Source organism: Colletotrichum siamense (assembly GCF_013390195.1).
Source record: "Colletotrichum siamense strain Cg363 chromosome Unknown KSG_Cg363_contig09, whole genome shotgun sequence".
In the NCBI taxonomy this organism is placed as follows: domain Eukaryota; kingdom Fungi; phylum Ascomycota; class Sordariomycetes; order Glomerellales; family Glomerellaceae; genus Colletotrichum; species Colletotrichum siamense.
This window is the reverse complement of record NW_023501022.1, coordinates 3,087,638-3,106,395: the sequence shown is the minus strand read 5'-3', so window position 1 is coordinate 3,106,395 and position 18,758 is coordinate 3,087,638. Positions and strand designations below refer to the sequence as shown.

The window sequence follows — 18,758 nt, the reverse complement described above, 5'->3', positions numbered from 1 at the left end:
GGATCTTAGGTAAGTAGGCTAGATATATAAAAGTTATTACTTAAGAGATACTTCTCTATAACTTTATTAAGTTTATTAAAGAACTAAGCTTAGTTAAAGATATAGCTTTTATCTTAAAGGTATTAAGGTAAGGTATTTTTAAGCTAAAAATAAGTCTACTTAATAAGGTTTTTATCCTTCTTTTAGTAAGTATTTTATAAGGAAAACTATTAACTATTAAAGGAAATTATAATATAGGGGATTATATACTTTAAGTTAGATTTTAAGATACGCTTAGGTATAATTAGTAGTAGTCTCCTTAGTATTTATTTATAATAGCTAGTTATTATACTACTTTAAATTAAGCTAAAGCTTAATAAGGTTTACTAACTACTTATAGAGTAATAAGAGAAATACCTAACTATTAGTAATTATAATATATATATAGTAGATCTTATACTAATAATATTTATTAGCTTTAATCTAAGTAGTATAACGTTTTACTTAGTTTTAGAAGATTTAAGTGCTATTAATAAAGTATTTAGGGATCTAGTTATATTAATAGTTAGTCTAATATTTTAGTAAAAGGTTACTAAATACTTACTTTATAATACTTAATACTATATAAACAATATATCTAATAAGTAGTATTACTTATATTAGTATAAATATATACTACTTTAGTAGTCTAATAGAGCTATAAAGTATAAGAAATATAAAGCTTACTACTACTTAATTAGTTATACTAATAAGTATTACTATTTTTTATTAAGATATTAAGCTTATATAGCGCTAAGATATAAGTAATTAAGGTTTTAATACTTATAATATTAGATATAAAAGTAGAGTTAGAAGGGGAAAGCTTTATAAAAACTTAATAAAAGCTTATAAAATATAAAAGCTATTATATTATAATATAATATAATAAAGAGGAAGAAAAACTAACTTTAAGTAAGAAAAAAGGTATTATTTTATAGATAGATATGAGGTATTATTAAGTAGTTAGGGAAGTAGCTATAACTTTAGATAGTAGGAATAATAATTATTTACTATAATAGATACTACTAAAAGTAAGAAAGTAAGTATAGTAAATTAATAATAGTAGTTATTATCTAATATTCTAAATAGCTTTATAATATATCTATTTTAGAAAGGGAATAAATAAAATAAAAAATAAAGTTATTATAAAGCTATTATTTAGAGAAAGTTTATTAAGTAAAGAATAAAGAGTTTATAAGTAAAGAATATAAAACTTACTAAAAATAATTTCTTTTTTTAAGGAATAAGAGAGATCTTTAAAGGAACTTTAGTTAGGAGATAATATAACCTTAAGGATAAGATTATAAGACTTATAGAGATAATAATAATACTAAAAGATAATAGAGCTTTAGTAAATATATAGTAAATAATTACTATATAGATAGTAGAGATAACTTATAATAATAATAGTAACTATAAGAGCTTTTATAGATAATAGGGGTTCTTACTTATTATTAGCTTTATTTTATAGTAAGGACTACTATAATTAGAAGGGGGATAATTATAAAGGTCTAGTTACTTAGACTAAAAAAGCTTAGAGATAGTTTAGCTAAACTAAGCTAAAAAGATAGAGAACTTTATAGAGATAGGGTATAGAACCCTTTATAGTGAGGACTTAGTGAGTACTTACTAAAGGGTTAGAAAAGAAGATCTTAGAAGAAGTAAGTAAAAGTAGTGTAGTAATATTATACCTACCTTTAGGGTGCTTTTTCTATTAGTTTGACCTAACTGTAGCTTATAGCCCCTAATACCTTTATAATATATATATTACTATAAAGCTATTTTTATTAATAGTTATATAATAATTACTTAATAATTACTTTTATTAGGTTAAAGTAATATAAGTACTTTATATTACTAACTTTATAGCTTTATTTATAGCTTTATTATTAGAGGAATCTATTATAGAGAGGTTAATTCTACTATTTAAGAGGTTTAACTATTCTTAATACTAACTTTAGTATATAGAGAAGGTTAGAAACTACCTTCTCTATATATTAGGCTTTTTATATAGTAAGAAGGGGTTAAATAATAAAAAACTCTAGTATTAATACTAAAGAGAGGGGGTGTATAGTTATTTTTTATATAACTATACTACTAAGATATTATAATAAGGTCCCCTTACTAGTAGTAATTTATTAATACCTAGAAAGGTTAAGCGTATTAAAAAGAGGTTTTTCTAAGCTTCTATTACGTTAGAGAATATGCTAGTACTAGAAATCTCTAGTACTAGTGCTAGTACTAGGGAGAAGATCACACCCTATATGTCTATGCTTACAGAGCATCTTACGATCTTAGGGTGCTTTGAAAGCAAAGCCAGCTCCGGAGCGCCGAAGCCGGAGCAGTCGGCCGGTTGAGACGAGGCTCCGCCGACTGCCTATGTGCACTTGCGATCACAAACTTAGAATAAACTTAGAGTTGCATAATTCGAGACCTCAGACACTATTTGGTCTAAATTGGGTGCACTCTAGTGATGCATTAGTCCCTGAAAGTTTGAAGGTCCCTGTACCTCTGGCCTCGAGGCGCATCTACTCTTTGATGTAGAGCTGTGCAACATCGCAGGACTTCTGATGCCCCTAAAGAGGCAACCAATCTTTTGAAAGAACAGGCGTAACATTATGTAATTCACGTTACCGATTCGCTCCCGGGCACATACCTAAATCAAGATAACTTAAAGAGGTGGAATGCAACTTGTATCGACAAACCGAAGAACGAGGCATAGATAGATTTATGTACTTCAAGGCGGACCCAACCGAGTCGTCAATAGTTCAACTAGTGAAGCACAGCCATCTCTCTGGTTCATGGTGAAGCGACTCCTCGGCCGGTCGCAAGCGCAAAGGTGTTGTCAGGGTAAGACTGCTTTTAGTCCACAATGAACTGAGCATTCAGTGGGGACCCCTGCGACACTCATTGCCAAGCATGTTCAGTTAGCGGAAACATGTCAGATACCCGCGAGTAGCCACGTGCAGCATCTTAAAGGAAACATGGGATGATGCGACAGGTAGTTCTGAGTAGGTCTGAAAGCACTTGACTAGAGCCCGCTGGAAAGGGAGAATGCGAAGTAATTTTGGCTGCCAGGGATTCCAGCGGGATACCGTCAATGACACGAACAGCTGTGTAATAGCAGATTTCAGCAGAGTTGACGGAAGCATTGAGTGATGAATGCTACGTTCATGTTATACTAGAGCTGTACCCTACGCAGCTGAAAGGCCAATATGGTGTAGTAATATTCCTGGAGACAGGGAGTCCTTGATCAACCATAGTGATGCCCGCGGCGGACGGGAACGGCACCCGCGGGCCACGAACGGTGTCCGAGTTTGGACGTCTTTGTTTCCAATGCATCTCGCCCACTTCCAGTTCTAGCTTCCACTGTTAAAGCAGCTAGACAACCGCCCTTCTACTAACCCATTTGGTAATTATCTAGGTTTTCTTGCATCATTTTCGTCTCACTTCCCCTGTCCGTAGTTCATCTCAGCATCGACAAGCATCGCATTCTCAACCATGGATGCCTATGTAGTGCACCAGTAGCGATAGCTCTACATCCGAGGATGCCGAATTGAATGGTAAATCCTATTTTCCGATATGGGATGAGAGCAACATCGACCAAAAGTTAAGGCGGACGGATCTGCGGTCCTCGAGCTGCCGCTGTGTAAGAGTAGTGTGGGAGCTGTCCAATATGACGCCTCGAGGACTACCGATTGTCTGATCATTCATCCAAGAAAATTATCTAATCAGCGCGTCTTGTCTGGCGCAATTTGTATGATGTTAGTTTGGCGAAACTGGGGGAGCGGGTGATGTCGACGAACATCTGGAGCGTGGGGGGTTTGAGTCTAGGTTAGCCCTTGTCGGCCAAAAGCTTCTGTTTCGAGCCAGATACGGTACAGCCAATCACCTCTTTTCCCAAGGCTCCCATGTTTACACACAATAACTTGAGGAAGATCTCAGTCATTTACAAGACCGCAACCGTTATGGGCCTACCCTCTCGTATCTACAGCGGTGCTCTTGTTTTAGTGTTCTATTAATATTCTCGGCGGGCTGTGTTTCAATCATTTCTTTGGCATGATCTCCGTGCAGTACCATCCCTTCGGCTGAAGCAATCTCGAACCCGCATCTAGACCTGCAGCACGACACTTTTAACCGTCTCAGCCATCGAGATGTACAGTTATTTCGCTGCTAGTGCTTTGAAATTTTCCCGATGCGGGTAACCCTGCCAAGTTGCCACAGAAGAACGTATGTTGGCAGGCAGATCATCTCGGAAGCACCAGCGTCTCCAAAGTATAAGAGTCACACGCCTTCCCGTGTCAACTAATTCAGTCCTCACTATCCAGCAACAACATTCTCCGAAATCACTCCAAGAACATCTTCAACAATTCCAAAAACAAAGCAAGTCTCTACGAAATCTCACACTACTCAGATCCAACCCTCAAAATGCGTTTCTCCGCCGCCATCTGCCTTTTCCTGGCCTCGTCGGCCTTGGTATGAAATGTTCATAGATCTTAACGGCGGCTCCAATTCTAACGAATGCACTTAGGCCCAGTCGTCCAAACACTCGACGACGCACTCTGCAGCCAGTAAAACCGCTTCGGCCGCCGCCACTACTAGCCACAAGACTACCAGTAGCCGTGCTGCTGGACCGAAGGAAACTGCTGCAATTGCTTTGGGAGCCCTCCTCGGGGGCGTGGGCGTTGTCGCAAACATGTAAAGAAGGGAAGATGGTTTGCGCTTGCGCTCACTGCCTTGGTGTCTACAGCCTTTTGTACATAGCCACGCTTGCACAAAAAGCTTTGATTTCTTTTGTTACTTCTTCTAGTGATACTTTTGCTTTCTCCTTAGCAGCAATCTAGTTTGACTTAGAACATACCACAATCACAAAGTTGATCCCTGAATGGTCATAAAACGCTCCTTCGCAAGGGTTCTTAACAAATCATTCAGAATGACGGCTCAGTCCGGATCATTGGTAGTCTTCTTCATTCTTCAGCTCGAAGAACAGCCAGTCCTGCGTGAGTGTATTTCTCCACTACTGATTCTATACCGGGACAAGCATTTCTTTTGGAGCTTCCTATCTGGCTTGACTTGATTTCAGGAAGACGATGTTGAACACGGCGGCCATTTACTGCTACCCACTGAGGGCCGCGAGCCGGCGCTAGCTCGGAACCCGACTGTGGAACCCGGCCGCGGAACCCGACCACACGGCGACCAGCGTCCTCCCTTTCTGTGGCCTAGAACCAATGTGGCGCAGTCAATGCGACCTTCGTATTCTTCCTTGACCAGCTATCGCGCCATCTCGCACGCCATACCCTCCGGTTTGACGCTCTTTAACCGATAGGTTGTTCATCTTCAATGCATCCCGTGGCCATTGTGACACGATGAAGACACTGACCAACTGCCGTTCTGGACATTGCTTATCCAAAGTTGACGTAAGTTGATGTTATCTATTTGATTTTGGAATTAATGTCCGAAGCCGGGCGCAGGTGGCGAGTCCACTCGGCAGACCGTATCAAGCTTGCCCTTTGACGGCTTCAGAAAGCTTCTTGCACGTATTTGTGTTGAAACCTTCAACCTTTTTGGTTCATATGTCTGTTAACATATACCTTGTTTTAGTGAACAGAAATGACATAAGTGTCTAGACCCAATGACCCCTACAACGGTGTTATCTCCCATCGATCCTCCAGCACACAATTACTTATTCCCAGCCCTTTTGCTTTAATCGTCTATCGAGTATTCACCTGCGCGTTCAGCTTCCAGTCTCTTCGGTACCTTATATTGAATACAAACTTAAGCACACACGTAGCCATTCGCATCAATTTCCATGGTCTGTGCTGCTCTCGCTGTCATTCTCACTACCCTGGCAGTAGCTGCCATCATCTCACCAATCCATGTATTTGCCTATGGCAATGAAATCGACGGTACTAATGTAGATGTTCTCCGCTCATGGCAAAGGAATGCTTCTAATATTCCACTTGTCTTAACATTCAGGTGTTGACCAGACTCGTGAATAAGACAAGACCTTTCAGCAAGCACGCCGCTGCAAATGGTCCCCAGCACCCCCTGTAGTTGGTAAGGCTGTCCATATGCTCATTATTGACGTTGCTTCGATCAGACCAACAACCGACTCCGTTACGCTAATTTCTGGAGGTGTATGGGTCCCAAACCACTCCCGTGGGCAAGACTCCCAGCTCATCGAGCCTCACTCTCTCCAATCCAGCATCCACAACAGCCTCGACCTCTAATGATGTTTCTCTTATCAACACCCCCCACTACCAACACCTCCAGCCCTAACATGAGAGGTTTCATATTCTACAGTTCTTGGATGTCCGCCACTATCTAGTGTAATAAGTGCTCAACACATTCCAATTTGCCCCAACATGTACAGGCTCGTAAGTTCAGAATCAAGGTGAGAAAGAGCCGTTACTCTACTCTTTTAGGAAAGGTATGGGTAGTATGGCTTTGGCAGGATCGTAAGGACCTTTTGCTGTGAGCCATGGCCTGATAACGAAGCCACATCTGTCGTTGGTTGCGTGATTGCATCACCTTCTCCTAATGGTATTTAGGATTCGAGATGCCTACGAAAGATGATGCTGCATTCATCCATTGCGGCTATTCGCAACTGGCGTAGGTGGGGTAAAAGTATTGGCAAGAGCCTCATCGATTTCTGGTCTTTGCCCTGCGGAGATGCGGTCCCCGCATGTGGCGGCTGAGAACCCTTCCAAAGGTATGCTGCGTGACCCTTTCACAACTACTAACCCTTGGCTTCTGGAACAAGAAGGTAGCACGGCACAACTATTCGAAGGGCCATGCGGCTTACTCACATTCTATCTCTCACTGCACAAGGTAGCGTTTGATGCAGTCTACCTTTTGCGGCTCTTTCTCAAGTACCGTGTAAGTATTCCTTTCATAATCTTGATTTTGGCCCGAGAGCTCCAACGTAAGCCTAAAGGCACGCCATGACGCAGTCAAGTGCCAGCTTGAAGTTAGTCGCATGATGTACAATCTCTAGCCAATGTTTTGGCAGTGAGTTGTCTAGAAAGAACTACGAGGTCACAGAGATTGAGGCCGAATCTTCGCAGCATTGTATGAACCTCGGATATTACTTCAAGAGAGCCTACACGATACATTCCACAGCAATTCTGGATGAACTATCGTGGCTCTGCGGGATCTAATACACAAGCCACACACGACCCCTTTGTGATGGCTCAGAGACACATTTACCTCAATGCCGGTCCTTTTGTTATTTTGCTGCCTACCCGTGTCTCAAGAATCCTAAGGTAAGCCACTGTCGCGTTGCTCGACAGGAGTCCAGAACTGCATTTTGGCGTCTAGCGCTGCCAACGACAGCGCGTTGGCACCACCGCGGCGGCTCATTTGACGCAAACGTTCTTTTGACGGCATGCATATGCCCGCCCGAAGCGTGCCGACCTCCCTTGCTGGGAGAGACATGCAGGGGACTTTTATCTTCAACTATTCCGTCAAGCCACAGCCAACATAATAACGAACCCACCACCCCTCCTCCCACCCCTCCTTCAATGGAATGATTCAGTAAGCGAGGCCTTCACTGACCGAGAATAATATCAACCGCGGCATTGTTTCAGGTTCGGGGGATCATTGCTTCTCGGAAACTGAACTGCTGTGGTTGTTGTGGCAAATGCATATCGACGTTGACCGGTCAGCTTACTAGGTGAGGCTTCTCTCGTTGTCTCGTTGGACATGACCCCGAAAGTCCGCCTTGCAGCAGCCCAGCCCTCCTCCGTCGGCGTAGGGAGGAATTGTGGGGAACGATCTTTCTAGGTGCTTGTAAAACACTCATTATTCGTTTTGGGCAGATCTACGTGCTCGTCCTGGGCTTCGTAGCAGTTTTAGGGCGCCCGGGTAGTCCCCAATTAGAGTTCACAGGCAGAGGCAAGGAAGTCTAGGACTAAGCCTACTGATCTTCGCATGTGCCTGGCCTCTGATCCACAGATTCGGCCCCCAGGACCCAACGGTCTGGGGATTGGTGCTGGAACAATGAGTAAGACGCTTCATTCAGCCTCCTTGTCAAGGTGCGAGCTGCTGACGGGGCGGACGAATGAGAGCGCTGGATCGTGTCTTGGCCACCACATGAACCTACAATTTCCTATTTCGGTAGTTGGTCTTTTCCCCAAACCTCGGTTGCGAACTTACGCCAGTATAAACGTACCATTACCCTTTTTGGAAGTCGAGGCTCAACTAACCAAGCAGATGGGTCGCATCGTATTATCTCTTCTCTCAAGGTGATTCCAGAAGCCCGGTTAGAGGTCGAAAAGACGCGTGTCAGCCTCACAAATACGGGGGAAGCCGATTTACACTCTCTTTTACAGGTTCCAGAGAATCCAATTCAGTTGGTCATTTCGCCATCCAAGACTATGATTGGACAATTGGTTCGACGAGGGAAGTCCGCCCAGGCTAAACTAACATCAAATTCATAGTGATTCACTGGTGCCTAAGATGCGCCGATGAGCATGCTCTCATCTTGTTGAAACCACCACGGGACGTTGGCTAACATCCCACGCTTCCCACGAGCCACATCAGGCGGTGCCAATACCGTTACCCCCTGCTGCCATGCCACCCTTACGGCCGCACTTAACATATCGACACACCATAGTCACATCTACAGTGTGCCGGTGACACTATCGTACTGGTGAGCCTGCGGCTTCTCATTGGCCTCAAGACAAGGAGAAAGGACCGATATATCGGGAAAGGCGCCCTTGGTTTCATGCGAGGTCTGGTAGGGCTGAGGGAGTCCTTGCCGATGCCACCTTATTCCCAAAAAGCGCATGTACATGTTGTTGATTGGGAGCCAAGGATACCCCCTGGTGTAGCCGCGCGTGCTGCATCGACCTATCAACCTCCTGACAACCTTCCCTGTCTGGAATTCGTTCTCCTAGGACATCGTGTATTAACAACACTTTGAACGGTGACATCGGAGAAGACCCACGCCAGCCTGCCGTTCTCACGATATATAAGTCTGCGACTAAAGCCCTCAGGTTGATTTGGTTCATCAGCTATATCATCTCTCAGTCTATCAACACATCAATCCTTTCAACACCACCATCCGCATCACTTACTTCCACATTTTTATCAATAACACCATCACATCAATACAATGCCTGCTCCTCTCGTTCCCGCCGGTGCTGTCGCTGCTCTCTCCGACCCCTCGAAGGTCTGCCACTGCGATGCAGCAACTTTGGCTGCACAGTCGCCATCGAGCCCGAACTGCACGAAGTGTCTGCTGCCGAAGCCTGCTGCTAAGTAGGTTCGATTGACTGTTGCGATACAGTAGTGGTAAGTTACTTAAAGAGATAACAATGAAGTCCAAGGATATGAACTTTCAGTAGCATTTCACTGACTCCAAATCTTAGATCCCCCAGTATCCGATTCGAATAGACAGACTGCATTCGACAAAAGCATGCGCTGCTGGGATGGCAATGCCAGGATCATAATACGCATACGATTCAACTTTCTTATCTTGGGTGGGACCTTCGACTTCCAGGTTGGGCGGTTCGTTTGACACAGGATTGGAGTCAAGGGAAATCTACAAATATACACGGGGAGGAATCTCGAGTTTAGAATGGTGTTGTCGGTTTTGTCATTTCTGTGGGATCTATGGTTCCCGTCCACTCTTTTCACTATCCATGGATCAGTTTTGTAGATGCGCACAATATGAAACCTGAATTTCGCGTGCAGCTGATGTCCTATTGATGGTACATTTTTAATCTTTGGCTTCATCAAATCCGTGGCTAATCGCTTGGTTTACGGCGATATAAAACAACAAGATATTCATGGAGCATGTCAATCGAAAAAGGATTATAGTGATAGCGGGCAAACGACTAATAGGGTTGAAGTCAGTGCGAGTTAGGTGAGCACAAATCCACTTCGTGTTTAAGCAAGGGTGCACCAGTTATAGACTTTTCTCATTCTGGGGGACAGAAAAAAGAAAGCAAGCATAATGGCCGAATGTACAACATCTTAAAGTGAAGGTGAGGAAAACAGAGGTGGGTTCAATGTGTCAAAAAAGCAAAAGAATGTCTCCTCGACGGGGAATTGAACCCCGGTCCCCGGCGAAATCGTGTGAATGACAAGCCGATATCCTCACCACTAGACTATCGAGGATTTGTTGATATCAGAATCGGCAATATGCGCTACTATGACCCCAACCCACACCTGACCCACCAAACCCTGAGCGCCCTTGTCATCGCCCTCTCCAACAGTTTACCGCTCAAAGCATGCATCCTTTCAAGTTTCCTAGTGCTCTGCTCGTTCAGGATTCTAAATCACTAAACATTAACGCAACACTATTAGATCTGATTGACCAAGTCTTGCCATCTCTCCAACTATTCAACCTTGATCGGCTTCACTACGACATATCTTGATTTACATCACGCTATCCCCAAACGACGACGGCTATGCTAGCGCCATTCCTTCCAGTGGCTGCGCCGCTGCGCGACAGCGCATGTCCAGGACGGCGGCCGCCCTCATCTGACATCATTCCCGCCCCGGGATTTGCAGTCATAGCCGCAATACATAATTCAGCTGCCTAGACAGAGGCACGCGACTGGGCAAAGATACTACAAAGTCACGGTCGCTTCTCGGTTCTTAAGCGCTGCAACTACCGCAAGCGACAAGAGATTTCTTGAGCTTAGCCACAGTCTGTCTCTGGGCATTGCACGCGCCAAGCTCGCTCACCTGAAGCAACAATCACAAATCACACCCGACGGACTTCCCGACTCGAAGCGCAGTCTTGAGAAGATCACACGGACTTCGACCATTCAATTTTCTAATGGAGGGAATCGTCAATCAGTGTCAAAAGCTGCAGTCAAAACTGACTCCAGCTGGCGAGACTGTTCGCCATTTCATCGCCGCGTATCCTGACGGTCAAGTCCAGCTTTCGCCATTATTGGAGGAGCTTCTGAGCTTGCCCAATGTGGTAGTGAAGCTCGAGCAGAATGCGTCAGGTTGTGAGGCGGACGGCGATCTTGTATCCAAGATTAGTCGGATTCCTAATCTCTGCGTCGAGAACATCACGCGAATCGAATCACTTCTGCGCATCTCATCTCGACTTTATCGCCATGAAATGGTGAGCTTATCAGAGCAGGCTGCTGTTTTGGGCTCACTACTCGCAACAGAACGCGGAGCTCTGAATCTAGCTGTAAATGGGCTCGATTTGTAAGTTGTCTTTGGGCACCTGTTACATAACGAATACTGATCGATGTAGGGTCAAAGGGTTACAACGAGCTGAAAGGAATGGTGAATCGCCTCCATATGCCACAAGCCCCATTCTCCAGGACATCTCATCGATACAAAATCTGCTGGGTCAAGAGACCTCGTCAGAGAGCATAACCAGATTGCTTCGAGAGCTCGAAACCCGTGACGGAGAGTCTGCTGGCTTCTATCAACTTCATACCACCACAATCACTGGCTTCCTCAATACGCTGAAATCATTTGTCGAGCAGCAATCGGGGGCCATGTCAACCCTCCAGGTTGCACGAAGGTCGATTGCAGGCAGCGCCATCTCTAACATGAGCCCACCTCCAGAGCTCGATTTGAGCTACCTCGCTCCCACCCTTTTGGATCCGGCTCCGTCAAATGTCACCTTCAGACACATTGGCAAAGTCTTGATGAATCTGGAGAAAGAGCCACTGGATATTAAGTTCATGCCAGGCAACCCGGCGACTTTTGCAACTGCAAGCTTCCATAGAGATGTCATCCTCTTCAACGCCACGACTGCCGACCGGCGCAAAGAGATAAAGGTCAAGGGTGTCCACATGATATTCTCCCCGATGGGCGACCTTATGGCTATCACTGTGGAACATATGGACGAACTCCCTCACAAGCAAAAGCCCATCCCTATCACACACGACTTCGTTCGGTTCAAGAAGCCGGCGCTCTATGTACTCGACACTCCTCGCGGAACGGGCATGACGAGCAGACGTTTCTTCTTGCAATGGCATGGCATTCGTGCTTTCTCGTTCAACCCAGAGGGCTCATTGTTAGCGATCAAGGGAGTTCGACATCGTATTGAACTCATCAGCAGCGCAAAGGGCCTGGGATATGGCGTGGTCAGAAGCCACACAGACGAGGTGACACACGCAGAATTCACAGCCGACGGCGAGAGACTCGTGACGATGTCCAAAGATGGTACGATGCGGGTGACGAATATTCGCACGCTTCATAGCGTTGCAAAACTGGAAATGGACAGCTGGAGGAACCCGCTTCAGCTGGCCGTTTCTCCCTCAGGAGTAGTGGCTTCAATATGGGGGCGGACGGTGACGATCTGGGACTATGAAACAGGGGCAATGAACAGCTACAACTTCGAGACGGCGCGTGGTAGTGAAGGTTGGCCCTTGGCTATCTCACCCGACCTTCGATGGGTTGCGAGTCGGACAGACGAGGGGGCCGATGTGACCGCCCTTTCTACGGGCAAGGTCGTCTACTCGGCAAGGCTTGAGACTGGGTTTGTGACCTCGGCGGCTTTCTCAAATGATAGTAAATACTTGGTATTCGGCAGATGCACGAATGGGCATCATGGGCGGGCTGACTCTGGCATTCTGAACATGTGGGAGATTGTGGTTTGAGTTGATCAGGACAAGGACCATTGTGTTATTGTGCTTGGATTGTATTTGATATACCAAATGATGTACATGAAACTGAACGTCTATTTGACTTGAATGCCCCGCTTGGTCATATAATTCTTCTAGCTTCTTCAAGTAAAGCTCGATCGCTCGGTCAACCTGGCACATTTTCAGCTTCTCCCACTGATGGAATGAGAATATCCTTACCTTTTATTATCAAGCTCATGATTCTTCCAGCTATCAACTGATAAAGATGAGTTTCACACACCAAGTTGTGGCCCATGTCGTGAACCCAGCAGTGAGCAAGGCACCTATCGTCTCGCGACTTCTGTTTTCGCTGTGTGCATAACGCACTCGGGAGGCTCTCTATGCGGCTTAATTCCCATTGGAGCACAATCTTTCTGTTCGAGATGATGATTCTGACCTATTGTAAGGTCGACGTGAGAGAAAATAGTCGTACATGGACATCTTTGGTTTTCGTAGGATTGGGAGTCTAGTGGATCATTTTGGAGCGCCAGAACAGCTGCCATGACAACTCTCAAAGTTGCCATATATGCGTTTGAAATTTCTTGATAGTACAGATCTTGAAAGAGCTTGAAGAAATAATGATATCTGAACCCTACTGCGCATTCGGCGGACATGCTCCAGTTGGATTACCAGCCGGTGTCACGGCGGTCCTTCGTATTTAACCACATTGCCTGAACACAGCCCAGTGTATATCCCTTCTGGGCTATTTCATAATCCTTTGTGATGATGCTCATAGTCTCACACGGATCTACCAAGTTCAAGCGACAGGATGTTGCCGAAAATTCACAAATCAGGCAGCCGTATTTTCAGGCCGAATACTCAGAGATGCGTGCATCCTCCAGTTCTGAAAGGCACACCGCGCCTTCGATAGAGACAAACAACACGTTGAAGATGTGGCCAATAATGAGGTGAGCCGGTTTTACGGGACTTGCATCAACGGGTCCGCCGGGACGTGAAGGGTAAAGATCAAAGTCCGACTGTGTCTCACTCATCTTGGTGGCTTAAATGCCAAGTGCCAAATGGGGGAAAGCGGTATATCTCCCGAAAACACTCCCGCTTCATCAACCTTATTCGCCGATTTGAACTATATCTACGGTTTCTCGGTTCTGCGGGGTCCTTTCTCTTCACCTGGTCATTGGTCGCTCGAAGGGCTCTGCCACACCGGACAGCAGACGTGGTGGTTTAGCGCCAACCAACAGTCCACCGTGAGACATCAGCAGCAGAAATCACTATGAATGCCTGATGCCTCATACGCACCAGGTTTACGGATCGACAGAGGTGGCATGCACATGGCCTTGTCGCGGAGTTTGAGCCGTACGTCCAATCATCCTGCTCTCATAAGCATGCGGCGTCGACTCATCATGAGATGCCGAGGGCCGGCTGAGCCATATCTCAAACGGGCCGAGGATGATGCACACTACTGGACCTGTTAGATAGATCATGCATGGTGGTAGGCTGACGTTGATAGAAGGAAGCACTTGAGAAGACTGTCACGTGTGAAGAGCTAAAGATGCCGGCGGAGATGTCTCCAGATCTGGTCGGACCCGTCGGTTTCTACAGAAAATCATCATGATTCACGCTGATTTGACTGAGCGCCATTTTCGTGGCGCGATGTGAAGTTCTTTTGCCAAAAGCCTAATTGTTGGACTCTCGGCTCATTTGCGCATCCATCATAGGCATTTTCAGTGTGAGGGAAATCGGGAAGGACGTTTGATCAATAGATATTTTCTCATGTTTGATGGGCAGCCTCGTCTAGCAACGATCTTGCGAGTGTACGTTTTTTCGATGTGTCTTTCATTCACTCGGAAGCGCATGCGGCTCATGGCGGGGACGGGCTGTTGGTATTCACCTTGGAATGATACAGTGTAATAATTTTTTTTTTTTGTAGCCGTAGATGAAGGAGGAAATCATTCCTTGAACTGCCAAAAGCTTGGCGACGGCTCAATCCGGCTTCAAAGGCCATCACCACATCTAGACACAGGGTGTGTAAAGCTTAACTCGACCGCCGCCCGGCCCGAAGGGATATTGTTCAGGGGCTTACATCCACTAAAGGTAATTAACACACCACACTCCTGGCGGCACATGTTTCCCCGTTGGACGGTCAGGGTCCCTATGATTGGAGGAACTTTGGGGATCGCTTCCTGTCAAGTGATAGTGCCACAGGGATCCGCCCAGAACAGGGTTCAACTTCTCTTTCCAGTCTCCAGTTCATACTAATCTAGCACATTGTTCCTGTTGACGGGATATCTTTGTTTCTTGTTTATACCCCGGAATGCACCATCTAGACCCGGTGTAGAACATCCGGCGGTATATCCATCTACCGTCGGCATCCTTAGCCGTAGGCGCCATCCGTTCGAGAGGAAGCCGAGTCTACTAAAGCCCAGGTCTTGGCCATGACTGTTAGCGAAAATACGGGTGCCATCCGCAGGCGACTTTTCTAACCATGGTGTGTCTTTTGAAAACTGCCGTTGCTTACGCAGCCAGCGCTGCCGCGCTCGAGGCATCTTCGTCACTGCGCGAGCGAAACGGAGGCGCCTTAGTTCAGAGAGCATCATGCACTGTAAGTACGACGTTCTGGTTGAATCGTGAATACGCCATCGGCGAGACCAACTTGGGCTGACAATCATCATCCATCAAGCCCACTACTTCCGGCTCCTCCTCGAAAGATGACGTACCATCCATCGTCGCCGCCATCCAGAAGTGCGGGAACGGTGGCATCATCTTGATCCCGAAAGGTACGGCCTACACGATCGGCTCAACTCTCGACTTCGCCGGATGCAGCAACTGCGACTTCCAGCTCGAGGGCACCCTGAAGGTCTCTGAGGACTTCAACTACTGGAATGGTAAACAGTCCATCATCAACGTCAAGAAAATCACAGGTGCCAAGATTCGCAGTCTTACTGGATCCGGGGTAATCGACGGCAACGGCCAAGGCTCGTGGGACAAGTTTGCCTCGGACAGCACATACGACAGGCCGACCCTGCTCTACATCACCGGGTCATCGAACATCCAAGTTTCAGGCATTGCCGTCAAGAACCCTCCCTCCTTCGGTCTCTCGGCTGCCGGCGGTTCAATAAACGTCAACTTCCGCGACATCTCCCTGTCCGCGGTGTCAACGTCCACTAACCTGCCAAAGAACACCGATGGATTCGACATCGGACCCGCCACGAACGTCAATCTCCAGAACATCACGGTCGTGAATGATGACGACTGCGTCGCGCTCAAGTCCGGAGCTGACGGTGTCGAGATCAGGGACATCACCTGTTCCGGCAGTCACGGTCTGAGCATTGGAAGCCTGGGCAAGACGGCAGGCAGCACAGACTTCGTCAAGAACGTCTTCGTCGGCAACGCCGTGATGAAGGCCTCCACCAAGGCTGCTGGGATCAAAGTCTACCCCGGTGGAAGCACGCACGGGATTGCGACCGTCAGCAACATCACCTGGGACGGGGTTGTTGTCGACAACAGCGACTATGCTTTTCAGCTTCAGACCTGCTACGGCGAGACCGCGGACTTTTGCAAGTCGAATCCCCCGACTGCCCAAATCACCGACATCTTTGTGAAGAATTTCTCCGGAACCACGTCAACAAAGTACAAGGGCGTGACAGCAAACATCGACTGTCCGGCCAAGGGATCCTGCAAGATTGCGTTCAGCAACTGGAAAGTGAAGCCAGCCAGCGGCAGTGCTACTGTCGCCTGTGCTAATTCCAGTGGAATTAGTGGTGTGACCTGCTCTTCTGGAGCCTCTGGGTAGACAACATAGACATCATGACAGTGCCTTAAGTCGTACTTTACGTCGATCGAACACCATTTTTCTTGCACTGGCCTCAATCTGTGACAAGTCAGCCACCCAATCAATTTGACGCTGTTCCCGAACGATATCGAGGTCAAATTAGACTCATGCATTCAGAAGCTGTCTATCTCCCTGTGTGTCCATGGCTGGTTTCCTCTGTCGTCAAACAATTAGAATCAGCGTATTGTGATTGGATAACAACGCAAAAATCAATGGGTATCTAACACAGCGTCGACTTGTCCATCCACTCATGCCGCTCCGAACCATCTGTACTTGTCGTGTCAACCCTTGTATCTGTAGTTACATGTGTATCCTTCGCAGTTGAACTGCTCCCAAATTGCCTGGGTTGAATCGGCTTTCGTGGCGACGCCTCAGACGAGAGTGCGATAGAATGATGCGAAGCATTCGACTTGGCTGTCCCAGGTGGGTCCCGCGACTTCCTATGATATCCACTTTGCACGGTCGTTTTGACGGTGCTGAGAATGCCCGGAATCTTCTTGAAGAGAGGGCGTAATGCGGGAAGACTGCCGCAGATGATTGCCGCGTTGAGTTCAATGGAAGACCAGAGAACAATGTCAACGTTGTCCCCTAGTTGGGCTGGATTAGCATGCGGGGGATCAATGTGATCCGTCAGATACTTACACGTCGCGTCGTAGGTGTTGGCATATGAAACCATGTATTTGAGGCGGATCATGCTGGCGATACAAGCACTGCATTGTGGTTAGCTGGTACTTTCGCTCGATAGCTAAGGTCACTCACAAAGACGCTACGCCAAACATGAACACAAGAGCGAGCTTCTTCTTCCTGCACAGCTGCAGCTTCATGAGCTCGGGGATGGGCATGATGAAGAGGATTAGGTCTTCGAAGATGCTGACGGCGGCTCCCCCATATCCAAGGGCTGCGTAATTGAGACAGCGACCTTCGATTCGTCGGTCCCATATTGATTCGATGGGGAGACATTGGAACATAACGAGGAAGAGGAACATGAGGCCGTGTGTTAAAAGGAATATCATGAAACCTGTTGTGTACCGTCGAAAGCGCTTGTTGTTGGTGAAAACTCGAGAGTAAAAACAGCATATCGATGCCTTAGCGGAGATGCTGAATCATAGTCATTAGGAGGTCGATTTCAATCGTTGATTTCAACTGAACTCACAGTACGAATATGTAGAGCATTTGCAGAACGTAGAATATCTGTCACCGAACGTGAGTAAGTGGGATGAGGACAACCGCTGACGACCGCAACTCACTTGCAAGATAGTCTTTCCTTTCCCTGGCTCAACATCCCAATAGTGGATACCGAAGCCAAGGCCAGCGTCTAGATTGATTAGCATCGAGTCTCATCTGGGGTAGTATGAGAATGCCCACTATAGTAGCCGAGTACTGCTGACGCTATGAGAAAGAACTGCGTCTAAGTCAGCAACGAGTCTCGATAGGAGACTAGGATTCGCAACGCACCAAGCCCATCAAGGCCGTCCAGTCATCCCACCAGAGCTGGTTCGTGACTGTCCATCTCGCGACACATCGAAGAGCCACCGTTGCAGTGCTTATGGCAGGTAGGACAATGGAGAAGACTTTTGAAAATCGTCGGCGTTCTGGTATTGGGTACCCACGGCATAGTTGTTGTGATATTTCAGCGGTGGCTACACGAATGTTAGTAAGTGCCTTCACTGATGAGATCATACGGGACAACACGAACCGACTTGTTGGTCGAAGATGCAAGACGTCTGCACACATGCAGACACCCCGGCTTGCAGAGGAATGTTTGTGCAGACACAGTCTGTGAGACCGGCCATCGTGCAGTTCCCTGCTTGGAACCCCTCGGCGAAGCATGGCATCTGTATTGGGTGAGCCTGAGTTGATGCCAAGACGTGGCTGTTGGGTGAAGATCCCCTTTCGGCGATATTGGAAAAGCATGAAATCATCGATTCAAGAGAGACAGATACTTACGGCGCAGGCTGGGGTCCCAGCGAGGAGGGTGGTGATCGCCGTGGAATTCAACTTTGGTGTGGACTGGCCGGCGGCGTGTGCCGCCAGCAGCAGGACGCCCGCAGCGACCCGCACCAAATGCATCTTGGGCACCTTTACACACAGACAGACTCAAACCTGTCTGTCGGCCGCAACAGCAAGGCGTGGAAGGCGAGGGTGATATTTCAAATAGCAAAACAAAAGAAAAAAAGGAAAGAGAAAAGCTTCAAGAAACGACATGGCCCCGGACACAGCAGGAACCGCTACATAAAAACCTCGACGGATCAGAGTTCGACGCGAAAGTGCCACTCAGCGCGATAGGCCGAGTGTTGCGTATTGCGTGGACGAAAGCGGACAATGCGGGAGAAACCGAC

The 18,758-nt window shown here is 46.7% G+C and overlaps 5 protein-coding genes across 5 annotated transcripts; 4 read left to right on the top strand and 1 right to left on the bottom strand.

Moving 5' to 3' along the window:
* Positions 1–4,446: 4,446 nt before the first annotated feature.
* CGCS363_v013512 (uncharacterized protein) lies at positions 4,447–4,720 on the top strand (the record flags this gene model as incomplete). Its single annotated transcript, XM_036645361.1, has 2 exons — positions 4,447–4,494; positions 4,550–4,720. The coding sequence occupies 2 exons, from the start codon at positions 4,447–4,449 to the stop codon at positions 4,718–4,720; spliced, it is 219 nt and encodes a 72-aa protein (XP_036489217.1).
* A 4,416-nt stretch (positions 4,721–9,136) lies between these two features.
* Positions 9,137–9,473, top strand: CGCS363_v013511 (uncharacterized protein; the record flags this gene model as incomplete). The annotated part of the gene is made up of 2 exons (XM_036645360.1): positions 9,137–9,262; positions 9,393–9,473. The coding sequence occupies 2 exons, from the start codon at positions 9,137–9,139 to the stop codon at positions 9,471–9,473; spliced, it is 207 nt and encodes a 68-aa protein (XP_036489216.1).
* Positions 9,474–10,810: 1,337 nt separating this feature from the next.
* Positions 10,811–12,605, top strand: CGCS363_v013510 (Vegetative incompatibility protein HET-E-1; the record flags this gene model as incomplete). The annotated part of the gene is made up of 2 exons (XM_036645359.1): positions 10,811–11,196; positions 11,246–12,605. 2 exons carry the CDS (start codon positions 10,811–10,813, stop codon positions 12,603–12,605), a joined length of 1,746 nt encoding a protein of 581 aa, XP_036489215.1.
* A 2,467-nt stretch (positions 12,606–15,072) lies between these two features.
* On the top strand, positions 15,073–16,380 carry xghA (putative endo-xylogalacturonan hydrolase A; the record flags this gene model as incomplete). Its single annotated transcript, XM_036645358.1, has 2 exons — positions 15,073–15,189; positions 15,268–16,380. 2 exons carry the CDS (start codon positions 15,073–15,075, stop codon positions 16,378–16,380), a joined length of 1,230 nt encoding a protein of 409 aa, XP_036489753.1.
* Positions 16,381–16,639: 259 nt separating this feature from the next.
* SAT4-8 (Satratoxin biosynthesis SC1 cluster protein 4) lies at positions 16,640–18,489 on the bottom strand (the record flags this gene model as incomplete). The annotated part of the gene is made up of 9 exons (XM_036645357.1): positions 16,640–17,007; positions 17,062–17,129; positions 17,179–17,517; positions 17,573–17,610; positions 17,667–17,734; positions 17,785–17,821; positions 17,875–18,059; positions 18,116–18,254; positions 18,367–18,489. The coding sequence occupies 9 exons, from the start codon at positions 18,487–18,489 to the stop codon at positions 16,640–16,642; spliced, it is 1,365 nt and encodes a 454-aa protein (XP_036489754.1).
* Positions 18,490–18,758: the final 269 nt, after the last annotated feature.